At 37.4% G+C, this 21,852-nt stretch overlaps 1 protein-coding gene across 1 annotated transcript in view; it reads right to left on the bottom strand.

Annotated features, from left to right (window-relative positions):
• Window positions 1–21,406, bottom strand: part of LOC128648583 (pyrethroid hydrolase Ces2e) — a 156,749-nt gene extending 135,343 nt beyond the window's left edge. Inside the window, exon 1 of the mRNA XM_053701345.1 lies at window positions 21,242–21,406. Within this exon, the coding sequence (XP_053557320.1) occupies window positions 21,242–21,302 (61 nt within the window). The 5' untranslated portion in view covers window positions 21,303–21,406. The remainder of the gene's footprint in view (window positions 1–21,241) is intronic.
• Window positions 21,407–21,852: the final 446 nt, after the last annotated feature.

Here is a 21,852-nt window from a genome sequence, read left to right as displayed (position 1 = left end):
TTAGGGAATATATATATATATTTTTATGCATGACAAACATAATTAATCTAATTTCCCCATAACCTGTACCCTTTAGGCATTCAGATTCAATTTAAAGACATTTGGTCTATTTTAACTATATTTCTTTTATCGGTCTTATAGAAAAATGGTTTATGGCTCTTTCAGGATCTTAAATATGTTTGGTATATATGATTAGCTGATCCATGATCAACAATAGAATGGAGCAATGTATTAGGAGCAAGTGCAAAGAAATTATACCACCTTAACTATGGGATTACCATGAACCAATGGGATTCAGGATACACCTATTAAAGAGAGGAGTCTAACAGTCCAAATCATTCTTGATAAAGCTCCTGGAGGGAGTGAAACGCGTAGAAGCTAAAGACTGTTTTCTTGACTCCACTATCCTATCAGCTGTTTGAACCAACCCGGGTTGACTGTCAACAAAGGACACTAAGGAGAAATTTCATTGGAACCTGTGTGCTAACAGCACTAAGTGCAGGTGAACTTACTCACAACGGATACTTTTTTGCTGATCGGTGCCTAAATAAGTACAGGTATCAGATACAAGAAGAATTGTGAATACACAATATCGGACGTAAAAAGGCATTTCGGATACTCACAACTGTCTAAGCAGTGATTGGCAGACGCAAGACAAGCCCCCGCACATCGGGTGTGACGTCAGACGCCAACAACACGAGGACACTGTCAGAAGAACTGAGCCGCAGGACGCACAGGATTCCCTGCTGCTATTCAAGCTTACTATAAGGTACCATCTGCATTAAAGATTGCGAACTGTAATCCTAAACTACTAGCAGTATAATTTTACTGGACATTTCTCTTGGTTCATACGTATGGACATGTCAATTAGTTCGCTGAGAATACAGATATAAGGATTGACCTAATCCGAGCTAGAGCATAACCCTATATAATTTTTCTCCTATGCACAGCTCCTCTTTAAGCTCCATTATAATTTTTTGTGCAATATATAGCCTTTGCAGAAGTTTTATCAAGCCGATATTGGTATTTTAAATATATTTTTATGTATAACTGTATACAAACTTAATAACTCACGAGAAATCTTGGCTAACTGTTTAGTCACACCCCAACAGAATTTTCTTTGTGACTACACTATTAAACAGTAATCTAAATTTCTCATGAAGTACTAATCAGTACCACTTTTTATCATTTTTTATGCTATATTTCATTATTGTTTTTAATTGAATTGTACTAGAGACGTCTCTATATTTTTTCAAATCATATTGTAACCAAATAAATCACTTGTTTTTTTAGATACTGTTCCTATTTTGATTTCATTTTTTTACAAATATTTATCACAGATAATATTAATAATTTCACATAAGTATCTTCAGCTATTAGCGCCCTTACAAGACCTCCCCTTTCTTTCAGCTATTAAATAGTTATTAACTATTTAATAGCTATTGTACCTGGTTAAAATAAATTCAAAGTTGCCTGTAAAATAAATATAAATCCTAAAATAGCTACAATGTAATTATTATTTATATTGTAGCTATATTAGGGTTTATTTTAAAGGTAAGTATTTAGCTTTAAATAGGAATAATTTATTTAATAAGATTTATTTTATTTGGTTAGATTAAAATTATATTTAATTTAGGGGGGTGTTAGGGTTAGGTTTAGCTTTAGGGGTTAATACATTTATTAGAGTAGCAGTGAGGTCCGGGCGGCAGATTAGGGGTTAATACTTGAAGTTAAGTGTCAGCGATGTTAGGGAGGGCAGTTTAGGGGTTGATACTATTTATTATAGGGTTTTGAGGTGGGAGTGAGGCAGTTTAGGGGTTACTACATTTATTATAGTGGCAGCGAGGTCCAGTCGGCAGATTAGGGGTTAATAAGTGTAGGTAGGTAGCGGTGACGTTGGGAGGGCAGATTAGGGGTTAATAAATATAATATAGGGGTCGGCGATGTTAGGGGCAGCAGATTAGGGTTACATAGGGATAATGTAGGTTGCGGCGGTGTCTGGAGCGGCAGATTAGGGGTTAAAAGTGTAATGCAGGGGTCAGCGATAGCAGGGGTGGCAGATTAGGGGTTAATAAGTGTAAGGTTAGGGGTGTTTAGACTCAGGGTTCATGTTAGGGTGTTAGGTGCAGACTTAGGAAGTGTTTCCCCATAGGAAACAATGGGGCTGCGTTAGGAGCTGAACGCTGCTTTTTTGCAGGTGTTAGGTTTTTTTCAGCTCAAACTGCCCCATTGTTTCTTATGGGGGAATCATGCACAAGCACGTTTTTTAAGCTGGCCGCGTCCGTAAGCAACGCTGGTATTGAGAGTTGAAGTGGCGGTAAATTATGCTGTACGCTCCCTTTTTGGAGCCTAACGCAGCCCTTCAGAGAACTCTCAATACCAGCGTTATTTAAAAGGTGTGGGGGGAAAAAAAACATGCGTAGCTAACACACCCCTTCTAATGCAAAACTCTAAATCTAGGTGTAAATAAATACCCCATTTAAAAGGGATTATAAACTCAAACATGTAGAATTAAAAATAAACACCACAAAATTTAAACTGTATATTCTTACAATTCCCACAATGGGCCAGATTACAAGTGGTACGCTAAATAACTTTTTCCCTCTCACACTAACTACGCTCAAAGTAAACATTTATCGTGGCCAGGTTAGCGCACGTAATACAAATATAAAGTAAAAAGTAAGCAGGCAAGCGAAAGATTGATGTGCGCTTACTTCAGGACTTCAGATACTGTGACCGTGCTAACTTCTTCTCCCTATCAACTGCTACAAAGCGTGCTGTTAAGAAACAAAAAAAACTAAGAGTTATCCCTCGCGTGCTAAGCCAACACCGCATTAGACCAACTGCACTAAACCTAAAGTTAGGAATACTTTACATTACAATGTTCTTCACATAGAAGAAAAGGTTATGTTATAATATATATATATATATATATATATATATATATATATATATATATATAAAAGTCCAGAAACCCAGCACACACTCATTACACCAGCTCCCAGGGTGCCTGCCAAACGATAATACAAACAATTCCAAAAAAGCAAGCACTCACTGGCATTTTAAATAAAGCAGAGTTTTACTGTGCAAACATTATATGCTGTTTGCACAGTAAAACTCTGCTTTATTTAAAACGCCAGTGAGTGCTTGCTTTTTTGGAATTGTTATATATATATATATATATATATATATATATATATATATATATATAAAGTTTCATATCAGTTTTATATACTTCTTACAAGTTTATAGATTTGGAACCTGTTACACGATGCTTGTCTGGTGTGTTACAATAAGTAATAAAGAATAAGTAATTGGTCCAGACTGTCCCTTTAATATTAATATGACTTATTTTTATATAAAAAGTTTATATATAAGTCTAATACTTTATTTTTTCCCTTACAGAAGTCTGAGCTCACTCTAAATATTATAGCACAGTTTTGATTTGTGCTTGAGAGCAAACTATAACTTTCAACTTGTAATACCAGCGCAAATGAAGGTGGTTGTGATATCCATTAAAAGTATAAGTTGTGCTCGAGCAAAGTTGGCAGTGATGCCCAATATGCTGAAAGCGATCTACATATTTTCATGGTTATTCAAGAAATGTAAAATAATAGGCATCCTTTAATTCAAGCCGATAGATGAGCATTGCTTGATTCTTACTATACAATATCTGTAAAGACTAGTATATGTACTTGAAAATCACATGGAAGTTTGTATTTTATCATTTAATCAGATTTGTTATAAAAATATGAATATATGAAAATAATCTTTTTTATGCTTCGGTTTATGTAATTTTTGTTGTCTTGGGCTCAGTTTTCTGTATCAATGCTATAAAACACGTAGATACTTTTTCTGTGGCTGCAACTAGGGAACTTTGGTATTGTTTTGATGCAAATTTGCCTGTTTTTTCTTAAATGTATTATTATTATTTTTATTATTATTATTATTATTATTAAGGTTGTAACAGCAAATAAAAGCATAAGAAAAGTACTCATACAGTGGGGCAAAAAAGTATTTAGTCAGCCACCAATTGTGCAAGTTCTCCCACTTAAGAAGATGAGAGAGGCCTGTAATTTTCATCATAGGTATACCTCAACTATGAGAGACAAAATGTGGAAACAAATCCAGACAATCACTTTGTCTGATTTGGAAAGAATTTATTTGCAAATTATGGTGGAAAATAAGTATTTGGTCAATATCAAAAGTCCATCTCTATACTTAGTTATATATCCTTTGTTGGCAATGACAGAGGTCAAACGTTTTCTGTAAGTCTTCACAAGGTTGTCACACACTGTTGCTGGTATGTTGGACCATTCCTGCATGCAGATCTCCTCTAGAGCAGTGATGTTTTGGGGCTGTCGCTGGGCAGCACAGACTTTCAACTCCCTCCAAAGGTTTTCTATGGGGTTGAGATCTGGAGACCTTTAAATGCTTCTTACGGAGCCACTCCTTCATTGCCCGGGCGGTGTGTTTGGGATTATTGTCATGCTGAAAGACCCAGTCACATTTCATCTTCAATGTCCTTGCTGATGGAAGGAGGTTTGCACTCAAAATCTCACGATACATGGCCCCATTCATACTTTCATGTACACTAATCAGTTGACCTGTTCCCTTTGCAGAGAAACAGCCCCAAAGCATGATGTCACCACCCCCATGCTTCATAGTAGGTGTGGTGTTCTTTGGTTGCAACTCAGCATTCTCTCTCCTCCAAACACGACAAGTTGTGTTTCTACCAAACAGTTCTACTTTGGTTTCATCTGACAATATGACATTCTCCCAATCCACTTCTGGACCATCCAAATGCTCTCTAGCATACTTCAGATTGGCCGGACATGTACTGGCTTAAGCAGGGGAACACGTCTGGCGCTGCAGTGTCGGAGTCCCTGGCGGCGTAGTGTGTTACTGATGGTAGCCTTTGTTACGTTGGTCCCAGCTCTCTGCAAGTCATTGACTAGGTCCCCCCATGTGGTTCTGGGATCATTCTTGTGATCATTTTGACCCCACTGGGTGATATCTTACGTGGAGCCCCAGATCGAGGGAGATTTTCAGTGGTCTTGTATGTCTTCCATTTTCTAATTATTGCTTCCACAGTTGATTTCTTTACACCAAGCTGCTTGCCTATTGCAAATTCAGTCTTCCCAGCCTGGTGCAGGTCTACAATTTTGTTTCTGGTGTCCTTCGACAGCTCTTTGGTCTTCACCATAGTGGAGTTTGGAGTGTGACTGTTTGAAGTTGTGGACAGGTGTGTTTTATACTGATAACAAGTTCAAACAGATGCCATTAATACAGGTAATGAGTGGAGGACAGAGGAGCCTCTTAAAGAAGAAGATACAGGTTTGTGAGAGGAGAAATCTTGCTTGTTTGTAGGTGACCAAATACTTATTTTCCACCATAATTTGCAAATAAATTCTTTCCAAATCAGACAATGTGATTGTCTGGATTTGTTTCCACATTTTGTCTCTCATAGTTGAGGTATACCTATGATGAAAATTACAGGCCTCTCTCATCTTCTTAAGTGGGAGAACTTGCACAATTGGTGGCTGACTAAATACTTTTTTGCCCCACTGTACTTATATATTCATGCCTTTATAATAGTCACATTGTAGATGAGGTTGAAAAAATCCCATCGCGTTTAACCTATACAAATCCAATATACTAACAAAAAAAAGCTCCAGTTAAGCTTAAATTAATCCCACTAAAAGTTGACCCATGACAAGCAATCATATCCATAAATTTTATTTCTAGCCAGAAATGTTTCCAAACAATTTTTAAATGTATCTAGGGTATTGGCTTTCACTACCTCCTTTGGTAATGAGTTCCACAATTTTATATAATACTAGATCTATAGAGTATAAAAAACAGATATTTTTACAGTTATACAGGATATTTATATTTTATTTTCAGCAATTCACTTATGGACAAGGTTTCTTACTTCGGAACCTGTCCTGCCTGCATATAACAGTGCACAAGATAATCCTTGTGCAGCACAACCCTCTGCTCTTGACCAAGACCTGTCAATCAATACGAACAAAAGAGTTCTGGGTGCTTGGTCTCCACCACCCCTCGTGATGCAGAGAGGTAAAAAAGTGATGGTAGGATGACCATTGCTTCTTAACTTGCAGTAAGCAGGCTTGCAAGGGCTCCACTGTTTGATAAATAGAGCCCAGTGTGTCTAGCGGAGTGTTGAAAAATGCAAGTATCTATTGTTTCCTGACACAATATACCTGCCTGATGGCTGTACATTTTTTTTCTAGTGGATTTGACAATATGCTTAATTTTGAATAGCATATTTCCCCACAACATATTTAATGTAATTAACTTTCTTATTGATTACTTTTTTGGTAATTTAACTAATTTAACTGAAAATCTATGCAGATATTTTGCAATGCAGTGCTTAACGGACCACTAAATACAGTAGAATAGGATAAATAAAAAGTGCATAATAAAAAGACAATACAATAACACACTGAATATAAAATAAGCTGTAGATTTTGTTTCTGGCAAATTCATTTTTTCTTCCATTTTCCGGACCCCTGTATCATGTGACAAACATCAGCCAATCACAGACTAGTATAAGTATACCTTGCGAGCTTGTGCACATGCTCAGTAGGAGCTAGGGCCTCAGAAAGTGTGCTTATCAAAATTTGATAATAGAAGTAAATCTACCTGGATCATGAAAGTTTATTTTGACTTTAGTGTTCCTTTAACTAAATTCCTTTACATGTATAAATATATAAATGTACTTTTAATCTAAAAACTGTTTTGAATGGTTGACTGGACTATGGTCTTTCACCATTTTCACGTGATTATCTGGTTTCTGTCTTATCTTTCCTCCACAGATAATTTTTCTGCATAATCACACGTTTTAAATCTCTTAATACAAAGTGCAAAGATATATATCTCTCTGTTTAACAAAGAAAACAAAAATCTAAATACTTATCATAGCATCTTGAACCAAAGCTTTTGATTCTACAAAAACATTGTATTCATTCTTTAAATTAGTACAATGACACATATATGGTCTTTCTTTAATAAGAGTACTGTTAATCTACTGGATTGTTGATAACAAAATCTGAGAATAAGGAACTTGTTACAATTAATAGGAGCATTTTTCAAAGGAAATATGGACATTAACCTTCATTCAGGATAAGATAGATAACCAAGTGCAAAATACACTCACTGGAAAGAGGCATCTCAAAAACACCATAAAAAACAAATTAAATCAAACGACAAAAAAGAATATACCATATAGGAAACAGTCCACTCTAATAATGATATAAAAGTAAAAATGAGACAACGTTGTCAGCTTTAAAGCAGCAAGACATGTTCTTTATGAATTCTGCTTGACTGAGGCTTTGGTGAAAAAAATTACAATGTCACTCACTGAGTGCCCCAAAACTCCCTGAAACATTCATGGTCAGCTCCTTGTTCTGTCTGAGATGTCTCTCGTTCTATTCAGTGAGACTACTTTTGTATATCAAAACAGACATGCTAATATTACAGGGAGTGCAGAATTATTAGGCAAGTTGTATTTTTGAGGATTAATTTTATTATTGAACAACAACCATGTTCTCAATGAACCCAAAAAACTCATTAATATCAAAGCTGAATAGTTTTGGAAGTAGTTTTTAGTTTGTTTTTAGTTATAGCTATTTTAGGGGGATATCTGTGTGTGCAGGTGACTATTACTGTGCATAATTATTAGGCAACTTAACAAAAAACAAATATATACCCATTTCAATTATTTATTTTTACCAGTAAAACCAATATAACATCTCAACATTCACAAATATACATTTCTGACATTCAAAAACAAAACAAAAACAAATCAGTGACCAATATAGCCACCTTTCTTTGCAAGGACACTCAAAAGCCTGCCATCCATGGATTCTGTCAGTGTTTTGATCTGTTCACCATCAACATTGCGTGCAGCAGCAACCACAGCCTCCCAGACACTGTTCAGAGAGGTGTACTGTTTTCCCTCCTTGTAAATCTCACATTTGATGATGGACCACAGGTTCTCATTGGGGTTCAGATCAGGTGAACAAGGAGGCCATGTCATTAGATTTTCTTCTTTTATACCCTTTCTTGCCAGCCACGCGGTGGAGTACTTGGAGGCGTGTGATGGAGCATTGTCCTGTATGAAAATCATGTTTTTCTTGAAGGATGCAGACTTCTTCCTGTACCACTGCTTGAAGAAGGTGTCTTCCAGAAACTGGCAGTAGGACTGGGAGTTGAGCTTGACTCCATCCTCAACCCGAAAAGGCCCCACAAGCTCATCTTTGATGATACCAGCCCAAACCAGTACTCCACCTCCACCTTGCTGGCGTCTGAGTCGGACTGGAGCTCTCTGCCCTTTACCAATCCAGCCACGGGCCCATCCATCTGGCCCATCAAGACTCACTCTCATTTCATCAGTCCATAAAACCTTAGAAAAATCAGTCTTGAGATATTTCTTGGCCCAGTCTTGACGTTTCAGCTTGTGTGCCTTGTTCAGTGGTGGTCGTCTTTCAGCCTTTCTTACCTTGGCCATGTCTCTGAGTATTGCACACCTTGTGCTTTTGGGCACTCCAGTGATGTTGCAGCTCTGAAATATGGCCAAACTGGTGGCAAGTGGCATCTTGGCAGCTGCACGCTTGACTTTTCTCAGTTCATGGGCAGTTATTTTGCGTCTTGGTTTTTCCACACGCTTCTTGCGACCCTGTTGACTATTTGAATGAAACGCTTGATTGTTCGATGATCACGCTTCAGAAGCTTTGCAATTTTAAGAGTGCTGCATCCCTCTGCAAGATATCTCACTATTTTTTACTTTTCTGAGCCTGTCAAGTCCTTCTTTTGACCCATTTTGCCAAAGGAAAGGAAGTTGCCTAATAATTATGCACACCTGATATAGGGTGTTGATGTCATTAGACCACACCCCTTCTCATTACAGAGATGCACATCACCTAATATGCTTAATTGGTAGTAGGGTTTCGAGCCTATACAGCTTGGAGTAAGATAACATGCATAAAGAGGATGATGTGGTCAAAATACTCATTTGCCTAATAATTCTGCACTCCCTGTATACACTTTATATTAACCAATATTGTGATTATTTTAAAGAGACAGTCTACTCCAGAAATGTTATTGTTTAAAAAAAGATAGATGATCACTTTTAAATTCACTTCTATTTTAAAATTGACTTGGTTCTCTTGATATCCTTAGTTGATAAAGAATATGTACATATCCTACACTAGTGGGTGCTAGCTGGTAATTGGTGGCTGCAGAAATGTGTCTGTTGTTTTTGGCTTGCTATGTGTGTTCAGCTAGCTCCCAGTAGTGCCTTGCTTCTTCTTCAGCAAAGGATATAAAGAATTACATTTGATAATGTAATGTAATGTGCATATAATAGACACTACTATAAAGGAAAATATGCACAGATACTGATTTAAAAATCCAGTATTAACCTTTTAAAAACTTACTTAGAATCTCCCAGTTTAGCACTGTTGATGAGGTTAGGCTGGGAAACCCACTGAAAGGGACTGGGAAAAAAAGAAGAGCAGCCACTGCCCCCCCCCCCCTTCCCTGCATATGAAAAGACAGATAACATAAACAGGAGCCAGCAATAGTCTGTAAACACGTGCAGGGCCGGCCCTAGCCATTGCGGGGCCCAAGGCAGGATTGAAAAATGGGTCCCCCTTTATCCCCGCCTCCAACCCCGCCCAATCTCCGCCCCTAACCCAACCCAATCTTCACCCCTAACCCCGGCCAATCTCCACCCCTAACCCCGGCCCCACCTTATTTTATGTGTTTTCTTATGATAACAAGAACATTACAGAGATGCCATACATAGAGATACTTCTATACACAGGTACACAGATATACATACACAGGTGTAAACACACAGCCCCCCCACACACAGAGCCCCCACACACACACACACAGACCCAACACACATAGCCCACACACACACACAGAGCCCACACACACACACACACACCCCACACACAGCCTACACACACACACACACACAGAGCCCACACACACACACCACACACAGAGCACACACACACACACAGAGCCACACAGAGCCCAAACACACATACACACAGAGACCACACACACACAGAGCCCACACACACACACAGAGCACACACACACACACAGAGCCCCCACACACACACACAGAGCCCACACACATACAGAGCCCACACACACACAGAGCCCACACACACACACACACACAGAGCCCACACACACAGAGCCCACACACACACAGAGCCCACACACACACAGAGCCCACACACACAGAGCCCACACACACAGAGCCCACACACACAGAGCCCCCCACACACACACAGAGCCCCCCCACACACACATAGAGCCCCCACGCACACAGAACACACACACACACACAGAGCCCCCACACACAGAGCCCCCCCACACACAGAGCCCCCCCACACACAGAGCCCACACACACACAGAGCCCACACACACACAGAGCCCACACACACACAGAGCCCACACACACAGAGCCCACACACACAGAGCCCACACACACAGAGCCCCCCACACACACACAGAGCCCCCCACACACACACACATAGAGCCCCCACGCACACAGAACACACACACAGAGCCCCCACACACAGAGCCTCCCCACACACAGAGCCCACACACACACAGAGCCCACACACACAGAGCCCACACACACGTGTAGCATATTCAGATTACTAATGATGTGTATCTGTATTTGCAAAGTGCCTCTTGAGGAAGCCCGACCGTAGATCGGGAGAAACGCATAAGGCTGATACACATATCATCTGAAGCCCTGGATGTACCACAAATAAACCTTACTCACACAAGCTAACCAACAACCGGGTATAGGATCCGGAAAACCGTACCTGCAGCAGTTCGTTTGAGCTCAAGAAGGCAGTCCAACTATGCCGGTGTGAACTAAGGGGCTGTGAACACTGATTGCTTCACTTGAATGCTTTTATATTTTAATGTTCTAGTAAGTACAATTTTACTTGCGTGAGAAATTTGTGTTAATAAACCTATTACTTGAGTTGTGCCTTGTGCGCCTTCTTTTTTTCTTTTTCTATATGTTACATACCTGGAGCTAAGGTCTGAGGAAAACCTGGCTGAAACAAGGCAGCACTTCTGGGGCAGTTCGACTCGATTTGCAACTACAGGACCACACCTTCAATATACCCGTTGGAATTGGAAATTGTACCAAGTTTCATATTCTGGTTATAAACATTGAATATATTTTTTCCTGGAACACTATAAAAAGGTACTGTGGCTTTTGTACTGAGAACTTTCCTAACAGACGATCGTTTCATTTTCAAATCTGGCAAACGTATCAGATGCATTGCATTTTAATTGCTTTTAAATTTGAATGTTTTTTTATTTATATGTAAGTGTAGAAACCACAAGTGTGCTAGTGGAGGGAATTATTGCAACATATAATATATATTGCGAAAGAGATCTAGACAAGGTTTATAGAAAACCAGTACTGTATAAAGAATTTATTTGTCAAGACATAGCGCAACTTATTTCTTTTAGTTTACTAATGATGTGCAAAACCAAATAAAAAAACACAATATGATACTTCCAAAATGTTTATAGGACAAATTAAGCATCATTGGTTTATACAACATGTTTTCCAATCCTCAGTGTTATTTATATATTTCTCAGTTGAGTGGATTTGAAATAAAAGTCTAAAGTATTGATAAATTAGCCCACATCTTCAGGGGTCAGTGTGTATATAATGAGAATTTAGATTTCTAAGGTTTGCTGCAAATATATTTCAAGAAAACCCCTAAATTACCCCAACCACACAGACACGAAAAACAGTGCATCAAGCCAGTTCTTTTGCAGTGAATGAGTACGTTGTGGGTGGAATAGCCTCTAAATAATAAATTGTTAAAAGGAAGCAAAATAGTGTCACATCCCAAAAATGTATGACCATTTACTTATTTACGTGTCAGCTGTTAACCTTAGGATAATGCAGTGAGGGTTAATTTAAAGGAACAAGAGAAAGTCTTGATTTAGGCTGAATTTATTGTTTTCTTGGGATATAATTAAATTTTATATGCACAGAAATCTTGTAGGATAGATCCTATGAATACATTTTGGGGGTGCACTTTAGACAGTGGAGGAATTGTAGCTACAAAAAAATGAACATCAATTTCCTATATTAGTCACAGACTCTGCAATCTCCTAATTCCTGATTTCTCAGTGAGGACATTTGAGGTGAATCACATAAGACTCCCACGCTAAAGATCTGCAATCTCACCAGCAGAGCTCAGAACAAGTTGCTGAAATGTAACAAGCACATTTCTCTAAAGGGTGGTTTAAAATAGCCAGCATTGTAATTTGTACCTACTACCAACAAATTAAAAGCTGCAATTACTGAAAACCCCTGTCCCCCCAAGGCTAATACAAGCACAGAACTGCACTTTATCATAAAACAATCATGGACATGCTCAACTCTCTTATTGTGTATTTGATATAAATACAGCTACCATAGACAAATATAAGCCTCCAGCTTTGCTCATTAACCCTCTATATCTATATCTACATCCTAATTTAGTGACAGTTTCTCAAAGACCCTCAGTCAAATCTGATAGGATTATCCTAGTCCCCTAGCAAATATAATACATTTATCCTCAAGTGACACCAACACCGATTCGTTTTCATAATGCAAAAATACACTGAAGTTAAAAAATAATAATAATGCATGCAGTCGACATACCATCATGCAAAATGATTGTCACACAAAACGTTCAGCATTTTACATGGGGAGGTTCATTTAATACCTTTTATCTAAGCAGGCAAGGCAATACATTCTGCAGATGAGGAAGAATGTCTGGTGCAGGTAGCGGTAGGTTTGTTAGTGGTAAGCGGTGTGACAGTGTAATGGTGCTGGGTCGGTGGTGATTATGTGATAATGTGGTTTGTTTTTTATCATAATTTAGTGGTTTTTATTTTTTGTAACTTGGCGTTTATTTTTTTTTGTAATTTAGTAATTTTTAATAATGTTTAATAGTATATTTAAATAATTTGAGTAGTGTTAGGTTTTTTAATATGTAATTTAGTTAATTTAATTGGTAGTTTAATTTAAGTGTAGGATAATAGTTAGGGTAGGTTAATTAATAGTTTAAAAATAGTTTATTTTAATTCTACAGCTAAGTTTAAATTTATTTGAAGATAAAAGCATAATAGAAGCGAGATTGATAACTGTTAGTTAACAACAGTCCGATGCTCATCGCTCTGTACTTGGTGCGTGTCTTTTTGCAGACTTTTTTTTTATAAATATGGAGATCATATTCAGGCCTGCGGCCACTATGTTAGGCAAGCATATTGGTGCCATTAAATTCAACAAAGTTGACGGCTTGATAGATATCCTCCATATAGTTTTTTTAAAGTAAGTAAATCACTAATTAAAATTCTTTGTGAGACCTTGTTGCAAATAGCGCAACCTATACATTATGTGGGAATGATTTACTAAGATGTCTATTACGTTTCTTTAATATCACCAGTTACTATGTAATTCTATACAGCTGACAAAGAGCCTGATGATAAAAGATTATCCTGCTTAAAGAGAAATTCTAGAGCAGACTTCACATTTGCTGAACTCACTGAATGCTAAAAGCAAAAGTGTGGAACCCTCCAGCACTGTTAGATCTCTCACAAGATTCCAGAATGCAAATTGTGCTTTAGTTGTCTAAGAGTGTTCTCTGGATTTCTGTATGTGAAGGAGAGACAAGCCCAGTGCAATATAGCACTTACACTTTGTGATTTTTATTTTATATTACTTTACACTTCAGATTGCGTCCTTTCAGTAGTATTACATTTAAGCTTTGTAATTTCTATTTTAATAAATTTAGATTTAAATCCAAAGGTGATTTTACAAATTCAGATGTTTTGCAAGTTGTTGTGTTACTTTAACAAATTAGGATCATACTTTTTATATTTCTGTGTATCTTTTACAAAATAAATTGTGCTTTGTATTTTCTCTATTGTAAAATAAAAAGCACACCTTCAAGGGAGAGGGGAGTTCTCTTGACTGAGTAGGGGAGTTCCCAGGATATATCTGAAGCTCTCTCCCAATTCCTGTGAAATGCTGTAAACATTTTAAACAAGCTGGTCTTACTGAATTATCTTGCCAGCTGTATGCATTTAACTGACATGAAAGTAATATATACTAAACTAGTAGCAAAAATATGTTAAATTGTAGTGTAAACATTTCAGTTTAATTTGTATTTGCTGCAAACCGAAACTTTATTTCAGCCCCTGGTGTTCTCATGTTAACTTCTCACTCCCCTGTTAAAATCTGTATCCTTATGTAAGGCATCTCTCATCTCTCTGGGACTTCCAGTTTCCACCCTTTTTCTTATAGAATTCAGTGAGTTCAACAGCTGTGAAGTCTGCACTGTTATTTCTCTCTAAACTAGAGAATCTTTACTTATCAGGCCGATAGATAATAATAAAGCTCTCTGGGAAAATTGAAGCTGTCAGTTTTTCAGTTTTATTTTAAAGGGACACTGTACCCACATTTTTTCTTTCGTTAATCAGATAGCTCATGCAATTTTTTTATATACATTTTTATTGACTTCCAACAGATTTGTACATTTTAAAAGAAAAACAGGAGTGAACAATTACAAACCAAAAAATCAATACATAATCAAGTTATTATACCTGGTTTACTACTAGACAAAAAAAAATAAAGAAAATAAATAAAGGCAAAGGAGAAATGAAACCTTTCTAGTATATGTAAACCATAAAAGTCTCACTCTCTAACTTCAGCTAATATTTCATATTCTTTGAAATTTTCTGTTGGAAATTTTTTTTTTTCTGTGTTTTTTTCCAACCCAAAATAATAATAATAAAAAAAAAATACAAAACAAAGCCTGAAATAAAATATTACCATACACCTAACAATACTAATTCTGTATTTCTAAATAGGTAAATTAAATATTCAATTTCACTTGGGGGAAGAGATTTGATAAAGACTGACCACTTTCTAAAAAATCGAATAACGTCGTTTTCCTCATTTAGGTCAGTATCTATCTGTTCGAGAATACACTGTTTTTTAAGGCAGTTTTTAACCTCTTGAATACTGGGGGGTGCCCTATTTTTTCCATTTTTTTAGGATTACATATCTTACTGCTAAAATAACTAAATTTATCATTTTGGTATTTATGAGCCAGTCCTGTGAATCCTTCCAGAGATATACTATGTGTAGCGGTGATAGAATCGGAGGGGAGGTTCCCATTGCCCCAAGCCAGTATTGTATTTTTAACCAAAATTGTTGGATAATTGGGCAATCCCATAACATGTGTATGAGATTGGCCGAAGGTAAAGAACATCTAGGACAACAGTTAAAGTCAGAATTCCCACATCTGAAGCCCTTCTCAGGAGTAAAAAAAGTCATAAGCAACAATTTTATATTAGATTCTCTCCATGTAGATGAGAGGGTAATTCTTGAGACCTCAGATATTGAAGATTGAATTAAACCAGGGTCCCCGCAATTCTGCGGCAATACCGCTGCCCATTTGATAGATATTTTTTCCAAGTTCAAATCTCCTTTTAAAGAACTTAGGTCTAAATAACTAGAAGAGATTGACGTGATACCATTTTTAGTTAGAACTAACCATTTTTCTATAGCCCCAAGTGTCCAGTTCCATCCAAAATTATTTACTAAGCTCAAGGCAAAGTGCTTTGCTTGCAGGTAGGCGAAAAACTCCTTGTGTGAAAGGTTGAACTCCTCTCTTAAAGAACCAAAAGTTTTTATACATTTCCTATCAAAATCCAATAACTGGGAGCTTTTATCAAGACCCAGAGCCTCCCATCTTTGAAAAGGAAGTGATTGGAGTCCGGCTTGGAATTGCGGATTACCTGTTAATGGCATGAAATTGGACACACAATGTTCTACATTAAGGAGTTTACAAACTTTCCACCAGGCCTGGAGTGGATTAAACATAGTCCTCATTTTTTTCACCTCTCTAGGTAGAGAGCTGGGAGTACAATGAATAATTGCTGAGGGTGCATATGGAGACAGTGCATTTTTCTCAAGTTCATTGTCAGTCACATAGTTTCTCTAGGCAATCCATTTCCATAATCAGACGAACCTTATGCATAATTGTATATCTTAATATCAGGCTGGGCTAACCCCGCATATTTTCTAGGAATAGATAATTTAGATAAGAGCATGCAATTTTAAGTAACTTTCTAATTTACTCCTATGACCAATTTTTCTTCATTCTCTTGCTATCTTTATTTAAAAAAGAAGGCATCTAAGCTTTTTTTGGTTTAGACCTCTGGACAGCACTTTATTATTGGTGGATGAATTTATCCACCAATCAGCGAGAACAACCCTGGTTATTCACCATAAATGGGCCGGCAACTAAACTTACATTCTTGCATTTCAAATAAAGATACCAAGAGAATGAAGAAAATTTGATAAAAGGAGTAAATTAGAAAGTTGCTTAAAATGTCATGCTCTATCTGAAATACGAAAGAAAAAATTTGGGTTCAGTGTCCCTTTAAATAGAAGAAATACAAAGTGCAATGCCATTTGCAAAAGGTAAACATAAATATAAAAAGTATGATCCTATTTTAATAAAGTTACTCAGAAACTGTGAAAGTATAATCAGAATTTGCAAAATCACAATCTTAAATACACTGATTTGTACAAAATAAAAAACAAAATAGAAAGTACAAATCTTAAATGCAGTAAAGCTTAATCTGAAGTCTAAAGTAATATAAAATACAAAGCACAAACGGCTAGATTTAGAGTTCTGCGGCCAAAGGGGTGCGTTAGCTACGCGTGTATTTTTTCCCCTGCACCTTTTAAATACCACTGGTATTTAGAGTTCACAGAAGGGCTGCGTTAGGCTCCAAAAAGGGAGCGTACAGGTATATTTACCTCCACTGCAACTCTAAATACCAGCAGTGCTTACGGACGCGGCCAGCTTCAAAAACGTGCTCGTGCACGATTCCCCCTCAGGAAACAATGGGGCAGATTGAGATGAAAAAAAACCTAACACCTGCAAAAAAGCAGCGTTCAGCTCCTAACGCAGCCCCATTATTTCCTATGGGGAAACACTTCCTAAGTCTGCATCTAACACCCTAACATGAACTCCGAGTCTAAACACCCCTAACCTTAAACTTATTAACCCCTAATCTGCCGCCCCCGCTATCGCTGACCCCTGCATATTTTTTTAACACCTAATCTGCCGCTCCGTACACCACGGAACCTACGTTATCCCTATGTACCCCTAATCTGCTGCACCTAACACCGCCGACCCCTATATTATATTTATTAACCCCTAATCTGCCGCCCCCAACGTCGCCGCCACCTACCTACAATTATTAACCCCTAATCTGCTGACCGGACATTGCCGCTACTCTAATAAATGTATTAACCCCTAAAGCTAAGTCTAAACCTAACCCTAACACCCCCCTAAGTTAAATTTAATTTTATTCTAACTAAATAAATTAAATCTTATTAAATAAATTATTCCTATTTAAGCTAAATATCTGTAAAATAAACCGTAATATAGCTACAATATAAATAATAATTATATTGTAGCTATTTTAGGATTAATATTTATTTTACAGGCAACTTTGTATTTATTTTAACCAGGTACAATAGCTATTAAATAGTTAAGAACTATTTAATAGCTACCTAGTTAAAATAAATACAAAATTACCTGTAAAATAAATCCTAACCTAAGTTACAATTAAACCTAACACTACACTATCAATAAATTAATTAAATAAACTATCTACAATTATCTACAATTAAATCAACTAAACTAAATTAAAAAAAACAAACAAACACTAAATTACAAAAAACAAACAAACACTAAATTACAAAAAATAAAAAAAGATTACAAGAATTTTAAACTAATTACACCTACTCTAAGCCCCCTAAAAAAATAACAAAGCCCCCCAAAATAAAAAAATGCCCTACCCTATTCTAAAATAAAAATTGTAAAGCTCTTTTACCTTACCAGCCCTTAAAAGGGCCTTTTGCGAGGCATGCCCGAAAGAATTCTGCTCTTTTGCCTGTAAAAAAAACCATACAATACCCCCCCCGAACATTACAACCCACCACCAACATACCCCTAATCTAACCCAAACCTCCCTTAAATAAACCTAACACTAAGCCCCTGAAGATCTCCCTACCTTGTCTTCACCACGCCGGGTATCACCGATCCGTCCAGAAGAGGGTCCGAAGTCTTCATCGTATCCGTCAAGAAGAGCTCCTCCAGAGGGTCCAAAGTCTTCCTCCTATCCGGGCAGAAGAGGACATCCGGACCGGCAGACATCTTCATCCAAGCGGCATCATCTATCTTCTTCCATCCGGCGTGGAGCGGGTCCATCTTCAAACAGCCGACGCGGAGCCATCCTTCTTTACCGACGGACTAACGACGAATGAAGATTCCTTTAAGGGACGTCATCCAATCAGCCAATCGGAATGCGAGGGATGCCATCTTGGATGACGTCCCTTGAAAGAACCTTCATTTGTCGTTAGTCTGTCGGTGAAGAAGGATGGCTCCGGCTGCTTGAAGATGGACCCGCTCCGTGCCGGATGGAAGAAGATAGAAGATGCCTCTTGGATGAAGATGTCTGCCGGTCCGGATGTCCTCTTCTGCCCAGATAGGAGGAAGACTTTGGACCCTCTGGAGGAGCTCTTCTTGCCGGATACAATGAAGACTTCGGACCCTCTTCTGGACGGATCGGTGATACCCGGCGTGGTGAAGACAAGGTAGGGAGATCTTCAGGGGCTTAGTGTTAGGTTTATTTAAGGGGGGTTTGGGTTAGATTAGGGGTATGTGCATGGTGGGTTGTAATGTTGGGGGGGGTATTGTATGTTTTTTTTTACAGGCAAAAGAGCAGTATTCTTTGGGGCATGCCCCGCAAAGGGCCCTTTTAAGGGCTGGTAAGGTAAAAGAGCTTTACAATTTTTATTTTAGAATAGGGTAGGGCATTTTTTTTATTTTGGGGGGCTTTGTTATTTTTTTAGGGGGCTTAGAGTAGGTGTAATTAGTTTAAAATTCTTGTAATCTTTTTTATTTTTTGTAATTTAGTGTTTTGTTTTTTTTTAATTTAGTGTTTGTTTGTTTTTCTAATTTAGTTCAGTTGATTAAATTGTAGATAATTGTAGATAGTTTAGTTAATTTATTTATTGCTAGTGTAGTGTTAGGTTTAATTGTAACTTAGGTTAGGATTTATTTTACAGGTAATTTTGTAATTATTTTAACTAGGTAGCTATTAAATAGTTCTTAACTATTTAATAGCTATTGTACCTGGTTAAAATAAATACAAAGTTGCCTGTAAAATAAATGTTAATCCTAAAATAGCTACAATATAATTATTATTTATATTGTAGCTATATTAGGGTTTATTTTACAGGTAAGTATTTAGCTTTAAATAGGAATAATTTACTTAATAAGATTTAATTTATTTTGTTAGATTAAAATTATATTTAATTTAGGGGGGTGTTAAGGTTAGGTTTAGACTTAGCTTTAGGGGTTAATACATTTATTATAGTAGCGGTGAGGTCCTGTTGGCAGATTAGGGGTTAATAATTGTAGGTAGGTAGCGGCGACGTTGGGGGGGGGAGATTAGGGGTTAATAAATATTATGTAGGGGTCGGCGATGTTAGGGGCAGCAGATTAGGGGTACATCGGGATAATGTAGGTGGCGGCGGTGTGCGGTCGGCAGATTAGGGGTTAAAAAAATTTAATAGAGTGGCGGCGATGTGGGGGGGGCCTTGGTTTAGGCGTACATAGGTAGTTTATGGGTGTTAATGTACTTTAGAGCACAGTAGTTAAGAGCTTTATGAACCGGCGTTAGCCCAGAAAGCTCTTAACTCCTGGCTTTTCTCTGCGGTTGGAGTCTTGTCGTTAGATTTCTAACGCTCACTTCAGCCAAGACTCTAAATACTGGCGTTAGAAAGAGCCCATTGAAAAGATAGGATACGCAATTGGCGTAGGGGGATCTGCGGTATGTAAAAGTCGCAGCTTTAAAGTGAGCGTTAGACCCTTTCCTGACTGACTCTAAATACCAGCGGGCGGTAAAAAACAGCGTTAGGACCCCCTAACACTGGTTTTGACGGCTAACGCAGAACACTAAATCTAAGCGAAAGTGTTCTCTCATGTCATGCAGTGCTATATTGCACCGAATCTGTCTCTCCTTCACATGCAAAAATGTAGGGAATGTCCCTTGGAGAAGTGCGTCAAAATCTGCTTTTTTAGTATCTCACAAGTGATCTCACAATACTGGAGCTAATCTATAAAATAGCTCATATCCCATTCTCGGTAATAAGTTTTGATTACAGGCTAATCAGGTCCCTTGGAGCCTGAGCAGTATCACATATCCTATGATTAAGTGCCTGGTGTGGCACAAAACTAGTCAGGAGTTTTTCTGATATGTATCTGTATTTTAAAAGTCAATAAAGTTTCTACATTTTTCAGCCTTCTATCTGGTGCCTTTTGTAGTGCGGCTGCATCTTTTTTTCTTTATATGTACATATGACTCAATAAAAAATAACATATAAATCTAAATCAAACTGGGAGTGCAAATCTGAATAGGCATTAAACCTCCTTGGGGATAAAATATAATAAAAACGTAGAATCTGTTTAAAAATAAAATGCTTGACTTAAAGGGACAGTCTAGTCAAAATTAAACCTTTATGATTCAGATATAGCATGTCATTTTAAACAACTTTCCCATTTACTTTTATCATCAAATTTGCTTTTCTTCCCTGAGTGGTATTTTTGAAAAGCTAATCCTAGCTAGGCTTAAACTGATTTCTAAACCATTGAAAACTGCATTTTAGCTCAGAGCATTTGAAAGTTTTTCACAGTTAGAAAGTACTAGTTCATGTGTGTCATATAGATAACATTGTGCTCACTCCTGTGGAGTTATTTAGGAGTCTGCACAGATTGGCTAAACTGCATGTCTGTCAAAAGCACTGAGATAAGGGGGGGAGTCTGCAGAGGCTTAGATACAAGGTAATCACAAGGGTAAAAAGTATATTAATATAACAGTGTTAGTTATGCAAAACTGGGGAATGGGTAATAAAGGGATTATCTATCTTTTTAAACAATACAAAATTCTGGTGTAGACTGTCCCTTTAAGTAAATACATTTATTTTTTGCATTGGAATTTCTTTAAATCTTTTCTGCTAGTATGGCAGTTACTATTCTTCTTTGATAGCTTGCTATAATGTACTCACCTGTGACTTGCAGCTGCCCTGTCAGGCACAAGAAGAGAATGAGTTGGACCAGGGATCTCATGTGTAACACAATCTTTTACCAACAGAACAAAATCTGTTTTTCTAACTGCTGCTAGGATATAGGCAGTCAAACAGCAGATTCAGAATCTTGTGAAATTGAAAGGAAAAAAAACGCAATCCCTACTCATAACCCTGTTATCTCTGGGAGGTTCGTAATGATGCTTTTCATTGGCTGTTAGATGGTTACATTCATTTGACTTATAAGGAAGTAGCTATTGAACTTTAACTATTTCTGTGCTGAGCCATTTTGCATTCCTGTACTGAGCATGTTTACATTTTATACACACAAATTACATATTATTTGTTTCAGTATATTGCACTTTCTGGAACTTTGGAAATAACAAAAAAAAACACCCAAATGTTACTAATGCAGTTAAACAGGTGCTATTATGAGTTGTTGTTTTTTTTTTGTTTGTTTTTTTAAAAACAAGAATTGGAATTGAATCTGATCTGTTACAAAATGTAGTATACCTCTTTCAGGGCCAGATTCACTAACATTTGCTGGATGAGATATAAAACTGCCATGGAATACTTAACTAGGGACAGGGGAG

Source organism: Bombina bombina, chromosome 1 (genome assembly GCF_027579735.1).
Source record: "Bombina bombina isolate aBomBom1 chromosome 1, aBomBom1.pri, whole genome shotgun sequence".
NCBI lineage: Eukaryota > Metazoa > Chordata > Amphibia > Anura > Bombinatoridae > Bombina > Bombina bombina.
Note: the sequence above shows the minus strand (reverse complement) of the source record. Positions and strands in the feature narration are given on the sequence as shown.